This window comes from Trichechus manatus, unplaced genomic scaffold (genome assembly GCF_000243295.1).
Source record: "Trichechus manatus latirostris isolate Lorelei unplaced genomic scaffold, TriManLat1.0 scaffold00182, whole genome shotgun sequence".
Taxonomy (NCBI): Eukaryota; Metazoa; Chordata; class Mammalia; order Sirenia; family Trichechidae; genus Trichechus; species Trichechus manatus.
In genome coordinates this window covers 2,410,858-2,437,881 of record NW_004444118.1, presented here as the reverse complement: position 1 = coordinate 2,437,881, position 27,024 = coordinate 2,410,858, and the positions used below count along the sequence as shown (strand labels likewise).

Sequence of the window (27,024 nt, the reverse complement as noted above, 5' to 3'; positions counted from 1 at the left end):
CCAGTTTATTGTTGTTGTTGTCAGGTGCCGTCGTCAAGTCGGTTCCAACTCATAGCAACCCTATGTACAACAGAATGAAACACTGCCCAGTCTTGCGCCATCCTCACAATCAATACTACGTGTGAGCCCATCTGTTGCAGCCACTGTATCAATCCATTTCGTTGAGGGTCTTCCTCTTTTTTGCTGACCGTTTACTTTACCAAGCATGATGTCCTTCTCCAGAGACTGGTCCCTCCTGATAATGTGTCCAAAGTACTTGAGACAAAGTCTCACCATCCTCGCTTCTAAGAATCATTTTGACTGTACTACTTCCAAAAGAGATTTGCTTGTTCTTCTGGCAGTCCGTGGTATGTTCAATACTCATTGCCAACACCATAATTCAAATGCATAAATTCTTCGGTCTTATTCACTGTCCAGCTTTTGCATGTATATGAGGCAATCGAAAACTGCAAATAAAATTTGGGGGTCCAAAGGTTGTTTTATAACTCAGTCACTGGCTTTCTTTAGTCCTGAGTTATGGTATCTTTGCAATGTAATTTCTCAAAAACTTTCTAGGTTTCTGATCTATTTGCTTCTGGTCATTTCCACCTATCATTATCCATATTGAGTTCTTTCCTAAATGTAATTCTTAAGCTTGATACATATTCATACATACACACACAATGAAAAACCAAACTAGTTGTCGTTCAACTGTTCCAACTCATGGCGACCCCGTATGTGGTAGAGTAGAACTATGCTCCATAGGATATTCAATGGCTGATTTTTTCAGATTACCAGGCCTTTCTTTCAAGGTGCCTCTGGGTGAACGCAAACCTCCAACCTTTCAGTTAGCAGCCGAGTGTGTTAACCCTTTGCACCACCCAGGACTCCTTGTACATGGTAGGGGCTCAATAAATATTCGCTAAATTTGATTCTGGTTCAATAAGAAATACCAAGAGATACTAACCATGCAAGAAAACCATCCTCTTGGACACCAGGCTACCAAAAGCAGGTGAAGCTGAGAAACCTGGAGACTTAGCCTAAACCAGAAGTTAGCTCAACTCTCAAGCCACCATTTACTCAGCCAGACTTATTTTCTTTCTTACATCTACAGTGTGGAAATTGTGCCTAGATGATCCAGCATACTCTCAGGCCTGGGCAGTTAAGAAACCAGGACACAGATGCCACCAATGTCTCTGACCTCCTACCCTCTGTGTGTTTTCTTTCCTTTTCTATAAAAGTATTACACAAGCATAGAGAATTTGGAAATTACAGAGAAGTATGAAGAAGGAGGAAGGAGCCCTGGTGGCACAGTGGTTAAAGTACTTGGCTGCGAACTGAAACGTTAGTGGTTTGAATCCACCAGACACTCCACAGGAGAAAGATGTGGCAGTCTGCTTCCATACAGATTACAGCCTTGGAAACCCTATGGGGCAGTTCTACTCTGTCCTATAGGGTCGATGAGTTGGCATCGACTTGACAGCAATGGGATGAAGAAACAGGGAAAATCACTCATCATCCCACACTTTCAGTATACTGGTACATTCTCTTATTCTCTTCTCAATGATTTTTCCCTTGAAATGATTTCCCCCTCGCCTCCCCTTTGGCTCATTACACTGTTAGCATTTATTGTCATTGGAATTTGTTCCATTAATAATAGCTACATAATATTTCACAATCTGGATAATTTACTGAACCAGCTCACCTTTCAGTATTTATTTTTCTATTCTAAAATGGCCATCAGCGTCTATTTCCAAATACAAATATTCATATTTTAATTTTCCCCCCAGGAGAGATACCCAGAAGTGTAATTACTAGATCAAAAGTTAACTATATTTTTTTTTAAGTTCTCGATATGGCTCTTGATACACAGTTCCTGATAAAACCAGGCACGACCAGATGAAAACCTTTAGAAGTCTTTTGTTGTTGTATACCATCAAGTCAATTCTGACTCATAGTGACCCAACAAGACAGAGTAGAACTGCCCCATAGGGTTTCCTAGGCTGTAATCTTTATGGGAGCAGATCGCCAGATCTTTTCTCCCGCAGAGCCGCTGGTGGTTTCAAACCACTAATCTTTTGGTTAGCAGCTAAGCATTTAACCACTGTGCCACCAGGGCTCCTTTAGAAGACTTAAGCACTGAAAAAATTCTAAAAATCCTCCTACGTCACTTATAATAAAAACAATACCAAACTTTTACGTAAACCCATTGCTGTTGATTTGATTCCAACTCGTGGAGACCCATGTTTTACAGAGTAGAATTGTTCCATAGGGTTTTCTTGACTGTAATCTTTACAGAAGCAGATCATCAGGTCTTTCATGGAGCCACTGAGTGGTTTGAACCGTCAACCTTTAGATGAGCAACCAAGTACAAACTGTCTGTATCACTCAGGGGCCTTTAACTTTTATACAGCACCCTGTATTTTCCTTTGTAGTAGCAGTGATACAAGTATGAAAAATGTATATGATTGTTAAACATCTCTCTCCTGCTAGACCACAGACGGGGACCTTGTCCATATTATTCATACTCCCGTAAAGCATATATTACCCGTTACCATCAAGTCAATTCCGACTCATAGAGACCCTATAGGACAGAGCAGAACTGCTCCATAGAGTTTCCAAGGAGCAGCCGGTGGAGTCCAGCTGCCAACCTTTTGGTTGGCAGCCAAGCTCTTAACCACTGCACCAGCAGGGCTCCAAACATATATTAGGTTCTCCACAATTACTGGGTAGATGGATGGATGGATGATCAACATACAATTAGATTTTGAGAAGAGGAAAACTGTTGAATACCAATCCTCCAAACACCAACCCACCTTCTGCCCCTACCTTCACAACTGGCAGCAAGATTCATACCCATATCAGCTCCATTTATTCTTCATACAAATATTTTACAGTTTTATTTTTAAATCATGTACACATTCATACAAAGAAAAATAAATTTCAGGATGGAACTTTGGGACAATGGTAGTTTAAAAAAAAAAATCTCTCTGATCATTAACTACTGAAGACAAGGCAAGAGGCTCAGCAGTCATTTCTGGGGATTAGTGTATCTTCCCATCGAGAAGCTAAGAAGAATCCAAGCTGCTCCCTCATCTTCCCTCAAACTTCACCTTGTGAGGTAACAGGGAGGAGGGGGATTTTTTGACACTCTCCCCAGAAACATTTCAAGAAGTACAGCAAAGGCTTACAGTAACACTGATGCTCCTCTTGGCTAGGGATTTGGAAAGGTTGCAATCTCTGAATCAATTTTCCAGAAGAGCTAGCTCAACTCCTACACTCAGGTTTTTCTAAGAAGAGGAGAGACTGGTACACTCACAACCTGCATCTCACTTCCTCTGTCCTCCCACCAAAGCCCCCAGAACATAGCCTTTGATCTGATCCCGTCTGGTTGGCTCTAGGCTCATTCCACAAACGAGCCTTCCTCCTCCCTAACCCCCAAACACTCTGCAACTGGCCCTGGCCCCTTAATGACCCACACCTAAGCTCCAGAGGACGCCTACTATAATGATACCGGCATTATTGCTTGCAGCATTGTGCTCACAGGGAATCTGAAGCTCACAGCCAGAAGCAGTCCAAGAATGACAGAACTCTGAGCACCTCTACCAAAACTCAACTCTGCTGAGCCCAATCAACATTTAATCAAGCACGCCAACCCCTAACACATCCCATCCCAGCTATAGGCATCTTTAGAGGTGCACGGCAGGAGAACCTCCTACATGCAACTGCCTAAGGAAGCTATACTATGATCAACAGCTAGTAAAAGTGGGGGAAAAGACAGACATTACAAATGTGGTAGGCCCTGTAAGAAATGGCAGCTGATGACAACAGTTACCCTCTATCTTTGGGCCTACCCAAAAAGCAGCACCAAGAAAGGGCATGATGAGCAGAGAGATCTGTAGCTGGATGTACAGCCCTTGAATTACCAAGGGACTCAGAGACAACACAGCTCATTTTCCTACAATTACGTAGGGATGAGAACACGGACTACCTGCCCCTAAACTGAGGCAGCTCCTGAGAGGCCGTACCGCTTGTGGTCATCAGCCCACCCCCTTGGTAGGCCCATCTAGGGAGAGAGAGTCACATCCAGAGCGGGGACCCCTCCAGGCGGACACTCACAGGGCAGCCCATCCCACTGTCACTGGGACAGGCCAAATATAGCTAGGAGAGCAGGCAGATCCCGGGCATCAGCTGCCCCATAGGCATCACTCTGGCCTAACATAGACAACGCCAAACGCAGCGTGCTCCAGATGTTCTCTGACATGGCGCCCCCTTCGCCCCGAGGGCCTCGGCTTTTCCTCTGCATGTTCAGGGCCTCCAGAAAGTGTTCCACAGCCTCCCTGTAGGGAAGAAGAGGAATAAGAGCTGGTGAGCAGAACAGCAATGGAAGGAGGCAGACTGCTGGCATGTAGAGGAGGCTAGGGCTGGTTAGTCAAATGACAGGATCAGAGAATGAGGAGCTAGGAACAAAGGTAGGGAGAAAGAGTTCATTCACTCATTACTCAATAGATACTCTCACCGGTGAGCCCCAAGGTTGATGCAGCTGATGCCCAGGTTATAGCGGGACCGGATATAGCCAGGTTGTAGCTCCAGGGCCCGGCGGTATGCAGCTACTGCTTCTTCACTCTGGTTTCCATTGGCTAGGGTGGCCCCTAGCTTATTCCACAACAAATAGTCCTGGGATGGGGATGCAGAAGCATCAGGAACATGAGCTAGGTTCAGATCAAACTCTACCCATCCCTCTAGCCCCACCCTACTTCACTACTCTGTTTTGTGCTGACATTTGTCACTATCCCATTCCTTTCTCAGCAGTTCACTTTGTGGCCACAATGTAACCCTTCACCTCATGCAGACTCTTACGTTCAGATGACCCTGGACTCCCACCCGTTGTTTCCCAATCCTCCCAACGCAGTCAGCATATGGGACGTTAGAACAAAACAGACCATGACTTCAAAAGTCCCAACAAATAATTCTTCAAGAGAGTACAGTCATATCCCATTTTCCATTCCTCCCTGGAGGCTCACATTGGGACGAACACTGAGGGCAGCTGTGAAACAGTCCACGGCCTTGTCATACTCCCCACTGAGGTTGAAAAGGACTCCCAAACCACACTGCACATCAGGGTCAATGGATGAAGGGTCCAGGCGCACAGCTGCCAGGAAGAGCTCTTTTACTTCAAGAAACATGGAGCTACAAGAGAAAAAACGCAGAAAAAGTAGGTAGATGGATATGTTTATATCTCCACACCCTCCAAATAATTCCTTAGTCAGTCAATCACATCCTCAAGAATCATCAATCTATCAGCCATCCCGCCTATTCCCAAATTCTAACCTAGAAACCTGTTTTTCTGTTTCATCCCAGCACTGCACTGTAGCATGCAGACCTCCTTCAAGTTGATCCTGGGTCTCTCATCCCACTCTTGGACCTTTGAGTGTTAATGTATCCAAACTTTCAAAATCAAGGTCATCCTCCCACTTGGGACTCAGGTTACCATCTCTCAACCCAGGAGCTCCTCACACTCACTCAGACAACAGAGATCCCAGGACACGTTTGCTGGGGCCCAGTCCTGCCCCACCAGCCCTCTCTTCACTAGGGGTCACCAGATGGGCGTAGGTGGGTGAGTAGCGCAGCCAGTCTCTCAGGGTTTCACAGGCCTGGCGCTGTAGGGACTCGTTGGTGAAGCTTACAGCCAGTGCCATCAGTGCTGTCCGGTTATCTGGCTTTAGCTCCAGACACCTGTTTGGACAGAGGTGGGCAGACTTGGTATCAGCAATGACACTGGCACCCATCAGCACTCACAGACCCAAATCAAGCTTTGAAATGCAGATCAATGGCCTCACCTGTCCAAACCCTTCAGATTAAGATACAGGAAGATATGGGAATCCTCTGACATGTAAGTTACTAATAAAGTTACAGATCTGAGAAGAGGAAAAGTTTTAGTGACCAAGAAGCCAGCCATGGCCTCACAAATGAAATCAAAAGCTGAAGAAGAGAACAGAACCAGTTATCTCCAGCTCATTCCAAACTTCACGGTTTTATCATGAAAAAACACTCCTGTTGGTGGCCAGAAAGAAGACAAGGATCTGGGTCTGAACTCCTACCATTCTAAAGGCTACTGCAGAGCCCTGGAACCATTCCCAGCCTCCACCTTTCAGTGTACTCACCTCCGCAGGGCACTGATGGCTAATAGTTCCTGTTCATTCTCTGCCTGAGTGGTACCCAGATACTGCCAAGCCTAGAGGGAAGTTGACAGATTTCATCACCCCTTGCATTCACCTTTCCATCCTCCTTTACTCTGGCTTCCCCCCTCACTATCTCACTCTCACCTCCTCCACCCCAGGCTATCACTCAGCCCTAACCCACCTGCACTACCCTCTTTGGAACCTCCCTCCGAACTGGAGGAAGCAGTCTCCAGTCTGAAGTCAGAATAACGAGTCACTCACTTCCATGTGCTTAGGATCCTGCTGCACAGCTGCCTCAAAAAGCAGCACAGCATTCGGCAGGTCCCCCTCCTGAAGTCGCCGCAACCCTTCCTCAAAAGGCTGGGGGTGGTCACGCAGGGGGTTCTCCTCCTCAAACTGGTACCCCTACAAGGAAGGGAAGCAAGTGAGAAACCCTCTAAGAGAACTATCATAGTCAGAGCAGCAGGGATGGGAAGATGACAACCACAATAGAGGTGGAGAAGAAAGAAGCTGAAGTCCTCTAAAAAGACACCTAAATTAAATGTTGGCAAATTCTCCATATTACAAAGGAGATCACCTACAACTAAAGTAAAACCATGCAGTAGTATCATGCTCACACTGCCATCTCCTGTTCACAATAACTGAGAAGCTATGCAAGTCTACAAACTCTGACTCGGGCTGGGAATAGGCTTATTTTAGAAAGTCTTGATAGGCCTGCATTTCCACATCCTTGAATTCTCACCACTGAACAGGACCTGCCTATAGTAATAGTAATGAGATAAGCTCTCCTTCGCTCTTCAAAGTACACTTCTCGTTATCCTGCAAAATTGTGATAATGTATAACCAACCAAACCAAACCCGTTGTCGTCGAGTCAATTCCGGCTCATAGCGACCCTATAGAAAATGCAATTTGGAGTCAGAGGTCCTGCCATTCACAGCTGCAACTCTTACCTAGTTCATAGAGTCATCCTGTGCATTGACTGGATAGCATGTGTTTAAGCACTTTGAAATTTTTTATTTATTTACCAATTTCATTCTTAATTATTACTAATATTAATCTGTATCTGGTAGTAAATGAAAGCTGGATGCCAAAATCCTGATGGCAGAGAATCTTTCTGAAAGACATTGTTATCTCTTCACAATGCCACTTCCAGTTGAGGATTTCTAATTTGAGAGAAAAGTGATAATGCTATCTGCAAAGCTCTGTCCACTGATATTTTATGTTAAGCAGAGGGATAGTAAGGTAACATGGGATTCACTAGCAAGCAGTATGACTTGGGACAAGCAACTAAAATGCTCCTTTTGGGGAACAAATGGTTATCATTATGAAACAATATATCAGAATAAAAACACGATGCAAAATATCAGGCTGGGCCCTTCTGAACGCAGTTAAGGACAAATTGAATGAAACTGTACATAACAAAGACATGAGGCCCCTTTTCATTGTTATTGTGAAATCGCTGAAGAATCAGAAACACATAAATCTTACCAGCCAAGTTTTAAACTAGTATAAACCATAAGAAGCAAATTATTTGTCACAAAGGGAAATTAAATAATTACAATGGAGGTTTAAGCAGCAAGACACATAATAAGAGATGGATCTAAGATAAATGTATAAATATAAAAAGTATATTCATACTGAGAGTAGGTATGTTCTCGGGACATCTTTGTACAATATAAAAACTCAAAAGGTAGAAAATAACCCTAGACCAGGGATCAGCCAACTTTTTCTGTAAAGGGCCAGACAGTAAATATTTTAGACTTTGCAGGTCTTTCACAACTATCCAACTTCATCGTGTAGCACAAAGCAGCCTCAGACAATATGTAAACAAATGCTCATAGCTGTGCTCAGAAAAAAAAAAATCTTTATTTATGGACACTGAAATTTGAACTTCCAATCATTTTCACATGTCACAAAATATAATTCTTCTTTTAATTTTTTTTCAACGATTTAAAAATGCTAAAACCATTCTCATTCTCAGTTCACAGGTCCTATAGAAACAGGTGACGGGCTGGATTTGGCCTGCAGGTCATTTTGCCGACCCCTGCCTTAGACTATTAGAGTTCAATAGAATAAATCCTTCTGCACACAGCCTTAACTATTGTCCATCATCAATCCATGTGTTAATCCACACTGCAGGAAACAAAGATTACTATCATCTATAAGTCAATTTCCTGATGAAAATAATTTCTGACTGTTAGCTATTGAGAGCATCAAAATGAGAATATACACCAAAGCCTTACCAAAAAATGTAAAATACTAGTCATAAATAGGTATTATCCTCATTGCTTTGGATACTTCCTTAAGATGTAATGGTCTGTATATGACAATAGGAGTGATCTGAATGCTCTTTGTGTCTTCAGTGCAACAAAATCAATGCCATCATCTTGCAACCACAGGGTTCTCTAAGTATCTTCCTTGTCCATGCTATCTATCCTCCTTACATTGTTGATCAGAGAAGAATTTTCCAAAGTTAGAATATACGCACAGATTGAAAAAGTATATTCTGAAGGAACTCTCAGCAAACCACAGCATGCAGGATGAGCCTGGCATTACTGCTGTAGCCTGAAAAGTCTACCCAAGCCAATCACCATGACTGGTCCACTATAGTCTGGTCCATTCCAAAGTTTCATAGGATCACACTGCAGAAACAGGATCATTGCTAAGAGTCTGTCCTGCCACAGAAACTTCCCACTTATGGTCAGAGTATAAAATACCTGCTTGAGCTATAGATGTAAAGTTGCCTCTGAAAATTCAGTAAAAAAAGTACAAAGAGACCCATGAATTTATCTGACAATGAGAATCAGATCCATATTTTTTTAAAGTACTATTGACATATATAATTCATTTATTAGTTAACATAAAGCCAAACAGAATCTAAATTGTTCATTATTAGTGAGTAATAAAATACAGTATTTTTTGTGGAATAGTAATGCAAGAGTTTCTAATCCTATTTTTGCAAAATCCCAAGGTATCAATGATATCAAATAGGGCTCAAGGATCTAAAAACATAACTATATTTTTAAGTTTTTAATTAAAAAATGTATTCCAGCCAACATATCATAAATATGAGAGTAATAAATGTTAAGAGGAAATACTACTCATATGAAATCAGTACTGTCTACATTTGTATCAAAAGCATGGAATTTTTTATCTAAAATTTATAATGTCATTTATAAGTTAATGGGACTTATGCAACTTATCAAACTGTTAGTACAAATTAATAAAAGCATTATCTCCAGGCATTTCCTTCAGTTCCTCATCAGAATTCTACAGAATAAACTCATTACGGCAAAACTTAGGCAGGGTTCCAAGAAGCAAGCTCTCTTCTCTATCATATCACAGAATTGTTCTCACGGGGACAGGGGGGCAGGGGGGATCAGGCTGGAATAATAAGCAAAAGCGTATTTTTCCTAGCTCTAAGAGTTTCTCATTGGCTGTCAAATCCTAGCCTTTTTTAAGTTATCCTTAACTTCCTTCTTTCCTATCTTTGCACGGCCCCCTCGTTTTCTCACAATCCAGCTCCAGTATCCTGCTTTACATCTTAGGCCCTGGTTCTCACCCCAGAATCCTTTCCCAACCAGATCTAAGCTGAGAAAAAGACATCACTACTGACCTCCCCAGTACCTGTTTTGCTTTTTTTCAAAACCAAGCAATTTTCTCCCTGCCCCCTCATGCTTCAACTCAAGAGTTCAATTGTTAACTACATACATTCCAAGTACCCTATAATCCACAAGTAGACTTGTTTTTTTATAGCGACAGCCCTGATATAACATAAGCTTCTAAGTCGATAGTACATGCTGTATGCAAAATTCAACCACTTTTCACCACTGACTGGTGGGAAATTTCCTAATATTTAATATAATTCTTTGTAAACCCTGAATTGGGACAAGTGGCTCCACCCACCCACCAATGCCTATTAAAAGAGATTAGAACTTAAACTTGTGAGTTAAAAAAGATACTAGAGGCAGAGAGATAGTCTACCAACTACCACTCCCTACCTGAGGAGTTAGCGATCTTCTCAAAATGTTCACTATCTGACCCCCTAAGTAAAGCCCCTTCATCTGTGCTCTTCATGCATCGTGCACAAGCCTCTACTATAGTTATGTCACTGTAATGTCATTATTTGCCAAGGGTGATCATACTAACCTTTATAGGCCAAGAATAAAGTATACATACACTCAATTACCGAAGGGGAGCAGGAGCAAGGAAATGATTCAGACTTCTTTTCATGGAAAGGGTTGAAGAAAACACTTACTTAAAAGTGAGTACCTTTCAAATGTAGGATTAAAGAAGAGACAATTAAAGAAGAGACAATTAAAGAAGGAAATTCTGGAACCTGAAAAGCCAGTTCCTACCTTATCATAGGAAGCAGACGTGAGATCATCGTAGTCAACCAGCCAGGGGTGAGCCTCAGCATCCCGTTTTGCCATCTCCTCCAACTCTGCCTGCAACTTGTCCCAGAAATCGACATCAGACTGTAAGGACGGGAAGGGAGATGCAAAAGGTACATTCGTCATGACCACCCCATCCCACCCTCAAGCCCACGAGGACTCCCAGGGGAGTAGTTCTTAAATGTCAATGTATTTAAGAATCATCTGAAGAGCTTTTTTAAAACACAGATTTCTAGATCCTATCCCCAGAGATCTGGAACTGACATTTTTAAAAGGCACCACCCCACTCCCCAAGCAATTCTGACACAGATGACCCAGGAACACTATTAAACGCAAATTCATCATCTTTGATGTTAATACATCCACTCTCACCAAAGGTGTGTTTTCTCTTTGGGTGCCTGCCCCTGCACTATCTGCTCTCACCTCTATCGCTGACTTGGCTCGCTCAAACTCCATATCAAGGGCAGATGTGTTTACTGGTCTCGTGAATTGGTCAACCCAGGCCTCTGATGTATCCTGTGACAAAGAAGGCTGGTCGGTACCACCACCACCAATTTTCTATCCACTAAACATCAACTAAACACTCACTAACCACCACCCACCTCAACACATCTGAGAAGGAGGACATTCTCAGAATCTCTTTCCCACCCACTCAGGACGTGGACACTACCAAGAGAATCTAGCAATAACGATCCCTTCCCTATCTGGGACCACTGAACAGTGAGCCCAAGACCTGGGGCACAGGCTGGCTCTGAAGTGGGACTGGGACGTGACAATAGCCTACCTGCTGCTGAATAAACTCTGCTGCCCACTGTTCTGCCTGAGCTCGGCCCGACCCTGCACCGGACTCCAGGGACACTTGACCCTCGCCAATCTGCCGCACGAATTTCAGGAACTGGGGCACAGAGACACACACAGGCCACTTGGGAGAGGATTTCCACGGGTGCACTCTCAACCATGCCCAGACAACCCTGCACTCTCCCCTCCCCCTGACCACCGCTAGCTGCAGACAAGATATGCTAATGACCCTGAGAAAAGTAGAGAGCAAAAAGAAAGGGATTTCTGGCTCTAACGGTTTGAGAAAGCATCAGAAAAGAGAAAGAATATTGGAAGGGAGAAGCAGGATCCTAAGTCTCTGTTCTATGGACAGGAAGGAGAAGACCTAGGATCTCATCTGCCTCTCTTTAAACTTAACTCAGGTAAGAGAAGCAAGACTCTTGCCTTCCAAGACCAGCTCTGCTAGGCGAAGAAGCAGCGGGATGTGGCTCACCTCAGAGTTAGCCAATTTGGGGTCATCCACCTTGGCCACAAAGTCACTGGCCGTGTGCTGCAGATCCTCCTCAGGATGATATTCATCGTACCTGGAACAGGGAAGGACAAACCTCACTTTACACATTAGTCTGCCACCACCTTCCCTGCTATTCCTCACTCTTGGCCCATGGCAATTACGGTTTCCATGGGGGGAGAGAGAGGATGACACTACTTCACTCTCTTGCTGGGGGCCTACAAATTCTTATTTACATTAAAAAAGGACATTTGGGCAGGACTGGGAAAGTACTAGCTACAGCCTTTCACCTCTCTCTTTCCCAAACACATCTTTGCAAAGAGAAGGAACAGACAATAGCAAACTCAAATCTAAAAAGGGAAAAGGGTGCAAAGGTAAAGTTATCAATTTTTGGTAGGATACAGTTAGGATTCTTGACTTCACTACATATGAGAGGTAGACTGACAGGAGTAATAATGCAAATGGAAACCTTAAAAATGCAAGTAAAAAAAGAGGCGATTGCAAGTTGGTTTGAGAATGTGGAAGGAGAAGGTTGCAAGAAGCTGGGAAAACTGTCTACTCCTTTCACAGGGATCCAGAAAGAAGCTGCTGGACTCACCAACGATCAGTGGCGGATGTCCCCTCAGGCTCTCCCAGCCACAGCTTCTCCTCTGACTGTTCCAGATATTCTTCTGCCCAGCGGGCAGGGGACACAGATAAGGGATCTGCAAGGAGCAGAGAGTTGGGGAAATCACACCAGGTTCAGTGAAGGACCAGGGAAAGGGAGAGTACTACACATATTCAACTGATCCTCTTAACTAAGCCAAATCAGACAAAACCCTGTAGATGTTCCCAGAGACCCCTGGTCAAAAGGAAATACTGACTACTAAATGTTCTACATCCTCTTCAATATCCAGCCCACTTCTAAGAAGCCTAGGGAAGAAGTTTACTGAGAATTGTGAACAAAAGACCAAATAAGGAGCCTCAGGAAAGAATTAAGGAACAAACCCCTCTCCCTGAAGTATAAGAGACCTTAGCAAGAAGGAGCAGGCACCAGGGCCTCCACCTTCCTTGAAGGTACTGCAGGGAAATGGTAAGGACCTAAGGGAGAACAGAAGAGCCCCTGTCAAGCCTCTGGTCTGTTCTCCCTCTGTCTAGAGTTTGCACCATCCCAACAAAAGGAACCTCATTTCATCTTAATATGCCTACTAAGAGAATCTGAGAGGCAGAATGCTAGGCTAGAGTTAAAGAAACACGGGCCCATTCTTATCACGGGATGCTTGCTTTTGCTTTTTTTCATTTTTTTTTAATAAGGTATAACATACAAGCATAAAAGTGCATAAAGTGTACCAAACTTGTGTCATGACTAATTAATTTCTACATATGAATACATGCATATAACCATCACCCAGATCAAGATACAGAACTTCACACTTTCCCACAGACTCTCTCATGCCCCTTCCCAGTCAATATTCATCCACCCTACCCTCCAGGGGTAAACACTATTTTGACTTCTATCACCTTTGATTAGGTTTTTGTGCTGTGTTTTTAAGTTAATTTCTAGAAACTGTCTTATAAGCTCTAGTGACAAAGGCCACTGCTGCAACATCAGAATAAACATATCAAGGTAACAGACTGAATAACAGTGGTGAACTGTTTCTCAACCTCTGGGACTTTGCTCTTTACTACCATGGGGCCAGAAAAAAAAAAGAGCAATGAGATAGATTATTCCAACGAGCCCTAAAAAATGAGTAAACATAGAAAGGCATGAGTCTGTGGTGTTCTTTCCTTCTGCCCTGTGTCCATATCTTTACAAACCAGAGACTGAAATGGCCATCCTGTCTTTATCCCCAATTTGAAGATCTGACTGTTGTTGCTTTTAATACTGAGAAGGCAGATTTATCCCCTCGATATTAATGTAAAATGTAACCTTCTATTCCATTTTAACTGAGACTTTGCCTGAATAATTTCAACAAAGTAATCCCAACATCTGGGAAAGTAATCTCAAAATTTGAGAAAAGAAATGATCAGGACTTTCAAAATACACCTAATTGTAAATAACAAGTATTACTAATATAATAAAAGATATAGTTGGTAATTTTTTTTTTTTTTGGTCACAGACCTTGTCTCTTAATTTCAAGGACTCTCAACATTTGTATCCAGATTCTCCTCACTAGTTCTTAAAAGCAACATTTCTCTTTCCTTTGGTCCAACTAGACTATTGGCTCAACAGTGGGGAACCTAATAAGAAGATGCTTAGTACTTCGGCACACTTTATAATACCTCCCAGTCCTCTGGTTCCATTCCCTCCTCTTTACTCTCCAGTCACTCCTAATTCTCAACTACATTGTTTTGCAAAAACATATTCTGGCCACAAATGCTCTCAAATTACAGAGAGCACGATTTTTGCGAAAGGATCCTCTCAAGGCCAGGAAGCAACAGAAAAAATACAAAGTATCTAGACTTTACAACAGAGGTAAGGCAGAATTAGGAAAAAAAAAAAATCCCAGAGGTGAGAAAAGACTTCCTCAAGTAGCTATAATTTGGCATTTGGCCATATTAGCCACAAGCTCCAGAACTTTCTCACACTGGGAACTTGCTCCAACAAAGGAGTCGAAATAAAATAACCCAAAGAATACCACTTGGCCTTCACAGTCTTTTTTGAGTAATTCTCACAGAAAATCAGTCCATTTGAATACCTCTGAGATTGAAGTAACTAAGACATAAGGAGAGGAAGGGACTGTTCTAGGTCACATAGATGAGTAGAGCTGGAACCAACAACCTAGATACCAAATATCCAATTCAGAATTTCCACCTCTAGATAATATGGTTTCTCACTGTGTATTCATTCCTTCTAGGCATATTTAACCTAACTTCAAAAGCCATAAACTCAAAACTTCCTACCCTTATCCATGAAAGTTTCTATTTGCTGTATAGCACTGTGGTAAAGAATAGAAGTTCTATTTGATGACGAGTAAGACAGTATACAATACTGGGGAAGCCAGCTCAAATTGTCCAAAGCAAGATCATGGAAGCTCCATACACACATCCAAACTCCCTGAGGGACTGAATTATTAGGCTGAGGGCTGTGAGGACCATGGTCTCGGGGAACAGCTAGCTCAACTGGTATAACATAGTTTATAAAGAAAATATTCTACATTCTACTTTGGTGAGTAGCGTCTGGAGTCTTAAAAGCTTGTGAACGGCCATCTAGGATACTCCACTGGTCTCACCCCGTCAGGAGCAAGGGAGAATGAAGAAAACCAAAGACACAAGGGAAAGATTAGTCCAAAGGACTAATGGACCACAACTACCAATGCCTACACCAGACTCAGTCCAGCACAAGTAGATGGTGCCCACCTACCACCACTGACTGCTTTGACAGGTATCACAATAGAGGATCCCGGACAGAGCTGGAGAAAAATGTAGAACAAAATTCTAACTCACAAAAAAAAAGCCAGACTTACTGACCTGACAGAGACTAGAGAAACCCCAAGAGTATTACCCTTGGACACCCTTTTAGCTCAGTCATGAAGTCACTCCTGAGGTTCACCCGCTAGCCAAAGATTAGACAGGCCCATAAAACAAAACGAGACTAAAGGGCACACCAGGCCAGAGGCAAGGACTAGAAGGCAGGAGCGAACAGGAAAGCTGGTAATAGGGAATCCAAGGTAGGGATGGGAGAGTGTTGACATGTCATAGGGTTGGTAACTAATGTCACAAAACAGTATGTGTACTAATTGTTTAATGAGAAGCTAGTTTGTTCTGTAAACCTTCATCTAAAGTACAGTACTAAAAAGAAAGAATGGAAGTTCTAAAATCAGACTACCCAAAACCAAACCTGCTGCCATCGAGTCGAGTCCAACTCACAGCAACCCTACAGGACAGAGTAGAACTGTCCCATAGGGTTTCCAAGCAGTAGCTGCTGGATTCGAACTGCCAACCTTTTGGTTAGCAGCCAAGCTCTTAACCACTACACCACATGGATAGAGTCAAATCCCACCACTTACTGTATGTCTTCAGACATGTTACTTAACCCCTCTAAGTTTCCATTTCCATATCTATAAAATAGATAATAGTAACACCTCACAGAGGTTGCTGTGAAAATTAAATGAGATAATGCATATATAAAGCAGAGAATAACAAATATTAGCTATCATTATCATTATTGCCTGCTCATGGCAAGCCCATATCAAAAGCAGAGTATGTCACAAAGAGAGTGGTATTCCATAGCCTCTTCCTCCACCATCCGGGGAAGTCTGTTGTTAATCATCTTCTGCTACTGCTGCCCATTGCTTTTCCTATGAAAGTGCAAATTTACCTCTTATGATTATCATATGAACCTCGTATACCATGTGTCATGGATTGAATTGTGTCCCCCAAAAATATCTGTTAACTTGGCTAGGTCATAATTCCCAGTATTGTAAGACTGTCTACCATTTTGTCATCTAATGTGATTTCCCTATGTGTTGTAAATCCTATCACTATGATGTAATAAGATGGATTAGCAGCAGTTATATTGATGAGATCTACCAGATTAGAGAGTGCCTTAAGCCAATTTCTTTCGAGATATAAAAGAGAGAAGTGAGCAGAGACAGGGGGACCTCATACCACCAAGAGAGCAGTGCCAGGAGCAGAGCACATCCTTTGGACCTGAGGTTCCTGTGCTGAGATGCTCCCAGACCAAGGGAAGACTGATGCATCACAAGGACCTTCCTCCAGAGACGACAGAGACAGAAAGCCTTCCCTTGGAACTGACATCCTAAATTTGGACTTACAGCCTACTAGACTGTGAGAGAATAAATTTCTCTTTGTTGAAGCCATCCACCTGTGGTGTTTCTGTTATAGTAGCACTAGATGACTAAGACACCATGTTAGCTGAGGCTGTCTAAATTCAAAAACCCTGAAAGATGTGTTTCATCCCTTGAACTACACAAGCACAAGATGGAGAACTATTCGGCCCGGAAGATTTGGGGTGGGGAACGTTCCATCAAAAAATGTTAATACCACAATCAAATTTAAACACACACACACACACACACACACACACACACACACACACACATATATATATATATATATATATATATGACAGACTGAAAAATGAGCTCCATGCAGTGCTAGAATGGGTCTATATCTGGATAGTGGTGGTAGTTACACAAATCTACACGTGATAAGACTGCATAGAACTATACATATATACACACATACAAATAAGCATATATAAAACTGGTAAAATCTAATAAGCTCTGTGGATTGTACCAGTGGCAATTTTCTGATTTTGATACTGTACTATAATTACACAAAATGTCACAATGAGTGAGCGGGCCACCCAAGACACTCCACTGGTCCCACCTCATCTGGAGCAAGAGAGAATGAGGAAAACCAAAGACACAAGGGAAAGATTAGTCCAAAGGACTAATGGACCACAACTACCACAGCCTCCACCAGACTGAGTCCAGCACAACTAGATGGTACGCAGCTACCACCACCAACTACTCTGACAGGGATCACAACAGAGGGTTCCAGACAGAGCTGGAGAAAAATGTACAACAAAATTCTAACTCACAAGAAAAGACCAGACTTACTGGTCTGACAGACTGAAGAAACCCCAAGAGTATAGCCCCCCAACACCCTTTTAACTCAGTACCGAAGTCACTCCTGAGGTTCACCCTTCAGCCAAGGATTAGACAGGCCATAAAACAAAACAAGACTAAATGGGCATACCAGCACAGGAGCAAGGACAAGACGGCAGGAGGGGACAGAAAAGCTGGTAACAGGGAACCCAAGGTCAAGAAGCGGAGAGTGTTGACATTTCGTGGGGCTGGCAACCAATGTCACAAAACAATATGTGTGTTAATTGTTTAATGAGAAACTAATTTGCTCCGTAAACCTTCACCTAAATTATGATTTAAAAAAAGGAAAAAAATGTTACAATGGAAGAAATTAGGTGAAGGGTACACAGAACCTTCCTGTACTTTTTTTTCCCAATTCTAGTGAAACTATATTTCCAAATAAAAAATTAAAACAAACGAAAAAGAACTTCAAGGTTCCTTTTAAACTTGATTCTAGGATCTTAGCAATGGAGATTGGAAAATAATAATAAAGATCTAGAATATAACCTTCTCTCATCTTAAAATCTACTAATCCATAAAGGAATAATTAACCTATATCACTAATGTCAGCCACAAATGCTATGAGGATAAAAAATAAACTACTAGAAAATCAACTTCCATTAACTCTCCCAGATCTCCAATCATTTAATAAATACTCAAGACTTACTATATACAAAACAATACACAACTTCAAGAAGACATTTTTATGAAGGCAGACCCCAAACAGCTCAGCTACCTTTCCTTGCTTCCTATGTCCCTGCCTCTGTGTTTCAGGCACAGTGCCAAAAGAATATAAAAAATAGAAGGAGAGATCTCCCAAAGAGGATATGACAGGTGAGACAGGTCCAACGTGTTTTTCTAAAGCTGATTTACATTTACGGGTTAAGGAAGATTTCACTGGCTGCAAGCAATTCAAGTAACAGTAACAAAAATCTCATCCATCTCAGTGCACACGGTAGCAATGATTTTTTTTCTGAGTCATCAAAAAATGGCTGATGCCCACATTACAAGAGAAGCCTCTCTGTGGTAAGAGGCAGCATCTAAGTCTAAGGTTTGTGTGAAACACTGAGAGTTTCTGTCTGGAGGAGCTCTTTGCTACAGTTCAGGTTAACAAGAGACAATTCTACAGAGAAGACTCTGGAACCTAGAGTAAAACAAATATGCATTTGAATATCATCTCTGTTACTGAATGATTTTGGACAAAGTATTTAACCTTTCCAAATCTTAGTTTCCTCATCTATAAAACAGGAGAAATACCTTACAAGTGTTATGGTGAAGATAAAATGTGTTTGAGAATATAAAGTATTTAATATTATTAATGAAACCAAGAGCACTTACTGTTCTACCTTAACTCCAACTTATGGTTGGGAAAAGGAGCCATGATAAAAGGGGCCAAGAGCTTTTACTGAAGGTGAGCTTCAGTTGTTAGATTTTTGTGGCTTTTCTCTTTCATGTATGGAGGAAGCCCTATCTTTAAGAGAATAAAAATTATGTGACAAAAGAACAAATATTATATGATCGTGCTTTTATAAGAAGATAAGAATAGGTATATATACAGAGACCAATGCTCATTGGTGGTTACCAGGGATGAGTCAGGGGGAAGAAGAGGAAGCACTCTCAAGACAGCAGACACTTGTTATTTTTGGGATGGGAAAGGTAGCATCAAATGTGTGTGAAGTGCACACAGCTTGACCAAGGTAAATGACGTCACTAACAACTGCACAAGAGAAAAGGATTTTTTGGGACAGGATATGACAAATATAATTTTGCAAAAACACCAACAACAACCAGAAAATGTGTGTACACACAGATGTATATAGGCACATATGTATATGAATATGTGGGTACATATGTGTACACAGAGATATGTATCTATAAGCATATGTACATATAGGTGTGTGTGCATGCATGTATATCCATATGTATAATAAACCACATAGGGGACACAGTTACAGATACTTACTAGACGTAACCAAACACCTGGTTTTCTGGGTTTGAAGGCTTAGGACCATAGTCTAGTGGGACAACTCAGTTAATTGGCATAATATAGTTCATAAAGTGTATGTTCTAAGGAGCCCTGATGGTGCAGTGGTTAAACACTCAGCTGCTAACCCAAAGGTCAGCAGTTCGAACCCACCAGCTGCTCCATGGGAGAAAAGATGTGGCAATCTGCTCCCATAAACATTACAGCCTTGGAAACCCTATGGGGCAGTTCTGTTCTATCCTACACAGTCACTAGGAGTCAGAATTGACTTGACAGCAATGGTAAAATATATGTACTACATCCCAATGTGATGATACAACTATTGGTCTCTACTTGTCCAAACAAAAGAGAAAGGAAACCAAAGGTTCAAGAAGAAAGTAGTGTACAGGACAAACAGTCTATGCAAACTATGGCCTTATCTACCCTGAGACCAGAAGAGCTAGATGGTGGCCAGCTACCACTACCGACCGTTCTGATCAGAGCCACAACAGATGGATCCTGGCAGAATGGGAGAAATACGTGAAACAGAATTCAAATTCTTAAAAAGTCCAGACTTACTGGACTGGTTAAAACTAAAGAATTCCCTGAGACTACTGCCCTGAGATACACTTTAAACCTTAAACTGAAATTATCCCTTGGGGTCACCTTTTAGCTAAATAACTGATTAGGTCATAAACAGACAATATCACCACGAAAAATGAGCTCCTTAAAAAAATCATCTATATGAGACCAAATGTTGAAAAATTACTAAACCTACTATACAGCTATGGTAGTCAAAACAGCCTGGTACTGACAGATACATTGACCAACGGAACAGACTTAAGAACCCATAGGTAAATCCATCCACCTACAGTCACCTGATCTTCAACATAGGTCCAAAGTCCATTAAATGTGGAAAAGATAGTCTTTTTAACAAATGGTGCTGGCAAAACTAAATGTCCATCTGTAAAAAAAATGAAACAGGACCCATATCTCACACCATACAAAAAAACTATATCAAAATGGATCAAAGACCTAAATATAAAATCAAAAACTATAAAGATTATAGAAGAAAAAATAGAGTCAACACTAGAGGCTCTAATACATAGCATAAATAGGATAAAAACTAACAATATACAAACACCAGAAGATAAACTAGATAACTGGGATCATCTAAAAATTAAACACTTATGCTCATCAAGACTTCACCAAAAGAATAAAAAGAGAACATACAGACTGGGAAAACAATTTTAGCTACGAAAAATCCAACAAAGGTCTAATCTCTAAAATCCATAGGAAAATCTAACACCTCTACAACAAAAAGACAAATTATCCAGTTAAAAAATGGGCAAAGGGTAAGCAGCTATCTAAGATACTTCACTGGTCTCACCCCTTTGGGAGCAAGGGAGAATGAAGAAAACAAGATACAAGGGAAAGATTAGTCCAAAGGACTAATGGACCACAACTACCACAGCCTCCACCAGACTGAGTCCAGTACAACTAGGTGGTGCCCAGCTACCACCACTAATTGCTCTGACAGGGATCACAACAGAAGGTCCCAAGCAGAGCTGGAGAAAAATGTAGAACAAAATTCTAACTTACAAAAAAAGACCAGACTTACTGGCCTGACAGAGACTGAAGAAACCCCAAGAGTACAGCCCCTGGACACCCTTTTAGCTCAGTAATGAAGTCACTCCTGAGGTTCACCCTTCAGCCAAAGATTAGACAGCCCTATAAAACAAAACGAGACTAATGGGGCACAACAGCCCAGGGACAAGCACCAGAAAGCAGGAGAGGAAAGGAAGCTGGTAACAGGGAACCCAAGGTCAAGAAGGGAGAGGGCTGACATGTCGTGGGGTTGTTAACCAATGTCATAACACAATACGTGTACTAACTGTTTAAGGAGAAACTATTTGTTCTGTAAACCTTCATCTAAAGTACAATTTAAAAAAATTTTTTTAAAAATGGGCAAAGAATATGAACGGACACTTCACCAAAGAAGACATTCAGGCAGCTAACAGACACATAAGAAAATGTTCGCAATCACTAGCCATCAGAGAAATGCAAATCAAAACTACAATGAGATACCATTTCACCCCAACATTACTGGCACAAATCAGAAAAACAGAAAATAACAAATGTTGGAGAGGGTGCAGGGAGATTGGAACTCTTACGCACTGCTGGTGGGAATGTAAAATGGTACAACCATTTTGGAAAACGGTATGATACTTCCATAAAAAGCTAGAAATAGAAATATCATACAATTCTGCAATCCCACTCTTAGGAATATATCCTAGAGAAATGAGAGCCATCACACGAGTAGACATATGCACACCCACATTCACTGCAGCATTATTCACAACAGCAAACAAACGATTGTATAAACAAACTATGGTGCATACACACAATGGAATACTGTGAAACAATAAAGAACAACGATGAATCTGCAAAACACCTCACAACATGGATGAATCTGGAGGGCATTATGCTGAGTGAAATAAGTCAATCACAAAAGAGCAAATACTGTATGAGATCATTATTATAAAAACTCATGAAAAGGTTTATACACAGAAAGAAACAATCTTTGATGGTTTCGAGGGAAGGGAGGGGCAGGGAGGGAAAAACACTAACTAGACAATAGATAAGTGGTAACTTTGGTGAATGGTAAGACAGTACACAATACTGGGGAAGTCAGCACAACTTGCCAAGGCAAGGTCAGGGAAGCTTCATAGACACATCCAAACTCCCCGAGGGACCGAATTACTGGGCTGAGGGCTGGGGACCATGGTCCCAGGGAACATCTAGCTCAATTGGTATAACACATATATAAAGAAAATGTTCTACATCCTACTTTGGTGAGTAGTGTCTGGGGTCTTAAAAGCTAGTGAGCAGTCATGTAAGCTCTGCCTACCGGCCCCACCCCATCTGCAGCAAGGGAGAATGAAGAAAACCAAAGACACTAGGGAAAGATTAGTCCAAAGGACTAATGGACCACAACTACCACAGCCTCCACCAGACTGAGTCCAGCACAACTAGATAGTACCCAGCTACCACCACTAACGGCTCTGACAGGGATCACAATAGAGGGTCCCAGACAGAACTGGATAAAAATGTAGAACAAAATTCTAACTCACAAAAAAAGACCAGACCTTACTGGTCTGACAGAGACTGGAGAAACCCCGAGAGTATGGCCCCCTAACAGTCTTTTAACTCAGTACTAAAGTCACTCCTGAGGTTTACCCTTTAGCCAAGGATTAGACAGGCCCATAAAACAAAATGAGACTAAATGGGTATACCAGCCCAGGGGCAAGGACAAGAAGGCAGGAAGGGACAGGAAAGATGGCAATGGGGAACCCAAGCTCGAGAAGGGGAGAATGTTGACACATCATAGGGTTGGCAACCAATGTCACAAAACAATATGTGTATTAACTGTTCAATGAGAAACTAATTTGCTCTGTAAACCTTCATCTAAAGCATAATAAAAAAAAAATGTTTAAATTAAAAAAAAAAAATTACTCCAAAGCAAAAATGAGAAGGTAGGCGGGTAGGGAAACTAGAGTATTAGAAATGGTACAACCAGATGGAATGGATGAGAATGATGACACATTATGAAAAATTTAACCAATATCACTGTACAGTTTGTGTAGAAATTGTTAAATGGAACCTTATGTGCTGTGTAAACTTTCACCTTAAACGCAATATTATTTTTAAAAAATAATGATAATAATGTGGAACAGAAACTAATTAGGTCCTATTTATCATCTCAGAAAAATTCAGGAACTGTGATGGTATGAGTTCCCTTAGAGTCTAGAATCTTGGTAACCTCCACTTGTATCTCTTGTTATCTTTGATTTCTTAAATTGGAAAAGGCTAATGGTGCTTCTCTTTGAGAGCAATGAGGAAGAGAAAATTAGGCAGGCTTATGGAGAGAAGGATCAATCCCAAGGCATGAAGTTAGCAATGGACAATCTCAAAGAGGGAAAAACAGGCTGAGACCAAGGCTTCTAACTGGTTCTTCCTAGTTCAGTCATGGCCAAGGAGGTAACACCGGAACAGACCTGAATTTTAAAAATTTGGGTGACCCAGAACCACTACTGGAATGGGAAAAATTACAAGTGGAAGCCCTGTGAGAAACTTAATCTCCCTCTAAGAAAACAAGGGCAGTGTATGCACTGCATAGCAACCAAATCTCTTGCCCGTGGGATTCTGTGCAGAGTCAGAAACAGCGGTGGCGGGCTCAAAGATGGTGGCTGGCCACACCACTCTTAAAGTCTGTCACTCTCCTCAGTGCTGGCAATAATCCAGTCTCACGTATCAGGCTCCTGAAGGGCTCACCACGTCTTTTCCGAGTCTCTCATTCCAGGGCTTTAACCCATAATTTTTCCCTTTCCGGTTATGGTTCTGGATCACCTAAATTTTAAAAATTCAGGTCTCTTCCGGTTTCACTTTGTCAGTCATGACTAAACCAGTTCAAATCAGTTCGAAGCCCTCGCTGAGACCCCGAAGTCTGTGACCAAGCAAAAAAGAAGGGAATCATTCACCCCAGAGTCAAATCCCAACTCCACCTCTTACAAAGCTGGGCAAGTTCCTTAACCTCTAAGCTTCAGTTTCGTTATCTATAAACTAGAAATAAAACCAGTAAGTACCTCAAGAGTTCTCATGGAGATTAAATAGATAATGTATTTAAAGCACTTAACACAAAACCCTGAACAAAACATTAGTATTATTATTAATTTTGATTATCATCATCAGGATATGGTGTTGGCTTTAAACTCCTCAACCCTACTTTCCAAGGCCCCAACTGTATTCAAGATGCCTTAATGCCAGAATCACAAGAGCTTTAGCAGATACTTTTCTCCTCCTGGGCCATCCGTCCAATCTCTGTGGATCCTTTCTACCGAACTGTAGTAATAAAGTTCGAGATAACAAAGAGATAGATCTAACTCTTTGTTCTATATATATAAACGTGTATATACATATATACGTATATTTGGGTTTGAACTACATAGATTTTGAAAAGTCTCTTATCCAGTTCAAACTCAGTCCTCTGCTTAATATAAACTTCATTCCCTATTATCACCTAAGGGAAATCAGGTTCAAGGCCCTACAAAAATGACTCAGGAGGCCAGAAAAGTTATAAACAGCTGAAATCACCCTGTATCCTAAAATGAATTAGGGGAGCAGTATAGAACTTTGATTGCCCCATCGGAACCAATACAGAGTTTCCCATAAAGAGTCTCACCTGTAACTTCAGAGATAAATTCTTGGGACCAGTCAGTCTCATTATAATCCTGAGTTACATCCACAGCATCTCCAGCTGCAAGAAACTCCTGGGCCCAGTTCTCCGACAAGGCCAAGTCTGCCACACCAGGGGCTAAAAAGAGAAAGAAGAAAAAAAAATACTTATCATTTCCATCAGGCCTAAGGAACCCTGAGTGCACATGAAAACACTACGTTCCTTTTGTCTTCTTCTGTATCCAGTTCCACAATGCCACAAGCATTCAAATTTGGAACCCCTTTGGCCCTTCCTACACAGAGAATGGTGACCTCCTCTCCCACCAGACTCTGAACCCACCTCTCTGGGGAGCCTGGCGGAAGCTGGACTGTTCAATCTCCTGCATCTCTGCCAGGAGGTCATCCATCTTAAAGGTCTGAGGGGCACGGGATACAAGTGGTGCATTCTGGTCATGCAGGAATTCAGCCACCAGCTATCAGAAAAAGATGGTGAAATGAACCCATGGGGTCAGGAAGTCCCAGCAAGAGACAGCGTCCAATGGATGAGGGATAATGATGTTAGATACAATGAAAAGATAATACAGAAACTGGAGACAATTTAAAAAAGAGAGAGAGAAACTTAACTCTCCATAGATTTGGAAACAAATAATACATGAAAAAAATAAGCAGGAGAGCTAAAGCAAATCTGATTTGTTCAGGAAAGTCCTAAGATTGACATATGAGTGAGCCAAGTTTAAAGGTAAAAGCACAATGCTGTTGTTAGTTGCTGTACAAGTCAACGCCCATTAATGGGGACCCCATCTGTGCAGAGTAGAACTGCTCCAGAGAGTTTTCAAAGCTGTGACCTTCGGAAGCAAATCAAAAGGGCTGTCTTCCAAGGCACCTCTGGGTGGGTTCAAACCATCAACCTATTGGCTAGCAGTCAAGCACTTAACAGTTTACAATGGAAAAGAGACTGATGTATTTACCTCATCTTCAGAGGCTATTCCCAAAGGCTTAGAGACCTAAGATAGAGGAGAAAGGAAGGCAATATGGTACAGTAGTGAAAACACAGGTGAAATCAGTTGAACATGAATTAAAATTCCAGCTCTACTATTTACTACTTATATACCTTGGACAAGTCACATAACTTCTCTGGGCCTCAATTTCTTTATAAAATTGTTGCCTTCGTCTATATAGGATGCACAGTGCTTAGTATAGACGTGTTTAGTAAACACTCATTAAGTGGTAACTATTATTTGCAAAACAATAAAGAAAGCAGTTATCCAAGGTGTACCTCTGGGCATTCCATCCCAGCCCACCACTTGGGCTTTCCACTCACCGCCTCCGGAGCGGGGGCTCCCGGGGGCCAGGGGCCAGGCCTCAAGCCTTCCTGTCGCAGGGCCTTGTCTTGGGTGAAGTGCCCAGCCAGTTTCATGAGTGGGTTGGCACCGCCGCATTCTGCCTCCACCAGCTCCCGCATTGCCATGATGACCGCCAGCTCTCTGATGGGCAGAGGTTTGGACCTGAGGTCCCGAAGACAGATCCACCTCCAACCCCCAACTCAGCTCGCATATTGGGGAGGCTAGCAGACATCGGCCCCGCACGGGTCAGGCTCCTGGTCACTGGCCACTGGCCACCCTCCACCCATGTGCCTTTTACTGTGGCCCACACCACTGCCTAGAGTCCAAAGGGAGCCAGGACCCTCCCGCCGCCCCCTTAAAGGCCACAGCCTTCAACCTGGACCTCTTTCGGCGGCCTTCACGTCTGTGGTCTCAGCCGGCTGAACCCGGCCAGCAGCCGCCCCCGACGGAGGGGCCTGGACACCAGAAAGGGACGCTTCCCCAGCCGGGCTGTACCGGAATACTGGGTGGGCACGAGAAGCGAGTAACAACGCCTGACCGTAACCCCTGTTCCCCGCACTCCCCAGTGGTCAGGTGAACAACACGGGGTGCGACCCTCTCCCCCTAAGTCACCTGGGCCCCTCCCTCTGCTTGACCCGCTCCCGGCCCATCCCTCCTGCGTTCCAGACCACCCCATCTGCCACGGCCCTGTTCCACGAGGACACAGCAAAAGCGGGGAGATGGAGGACCTGTCCGCAAGCCCTCCTGGGGCCTTGTGCTCACCGCTGCGCGCCGCGCAGCAAAACCTGCGGGGACACCTGGTGCGGACTGGCGGGGAAGGGGAAGGTAGGAGGCGGGGAGTCAGGGGGCGGGGCTCAGGCTTAAAGGGGCCGTGACCGCCGCGCAGCGGTCTCTGCCCAAAGGAAGCTGTTTGAATGGGCGGGGCCTTAAGGGTGCGACGCAGCGTAACGGGAGGAGCAGTGAATCTTAAAGGGGCAGGGCTCCTTAAAGGAAAAGTCTTGGAGTGTGTGCTCTTGGAAGCGCTCAAAAGGGTTGTGGACCCTAAGAT

General features: G+C 42.7%; 1 protein-coding gene across 3 annotated transcripts; it reads right to left on the bottom strand.

Moving 5' to 3' along the window:
* Nucleotides 1–2,267: 2,267 nt before the first annotated feature.
* PEX5 (peroxisomal biogenesis factor 5) lies at nucleotides 2,268–26,774 on the bottom strand. 3 transcript variants are annotated; one of them, XM_023741514.1, is made up of 16 exons: nucleotides 26,705–26,774; nucleotides 25,955–26,117; nucleotides 25,602–25,637; nucleotides 24,974–25,106; nucleotides 24,641–24,772; nucleotides 12,440–12,545; nucleotides 11,827–11,917; nucleotides 11,341–11,451; nucleotides 10,980–11,072; nucleotides 10,521–10,640; nucleotides 6,423–6,566; nucleotides 6,144–6,214; nucleotides 5,503–5,715; nucleotides 5,004–5,169; nucleotides 4,499–4,656; nucleotides 2,268–4,319 (listed from the first exon to the last, which is right to left on the bottom strand). In XM_023741514.1, the coding sequence occupies exons 2-16, from the start codon at nucleotides 26,099–26,101 to the stop codon at nucleotides 4,118–4,120; spliced, it is 1,923 nt and encodes a 640-aa protein (XP_023597282.1). In that variant the 5' UTR covers nucleotides 26,102–26,117; nucleotides 26,705–26,774; the 3' UTR covers nucleotides 2,268–4,117. The 3 variants fall into 3 exon arrangements, with proteins under 3 accessions (XP_023597282.1, XP_004387303.1, XP_004387305.1); XM_004387246.2 differs by lacking the exon at nucleotides 26,705–26,774 and having other exon boundaries at nucleotides 2,829–4,319; nucleotides 25,955–26,434; XM_004387248.2 differs by lacking the exons at nucleotides 11,341–11,451; nucleotides 26,705–26,774 and having other exon boundaries at nucleotides 2,829–4,319; nucleotides 25,955–26,433.
* Nucleotides 26,775–27,024: the final 250 nt, after the last annotated feature.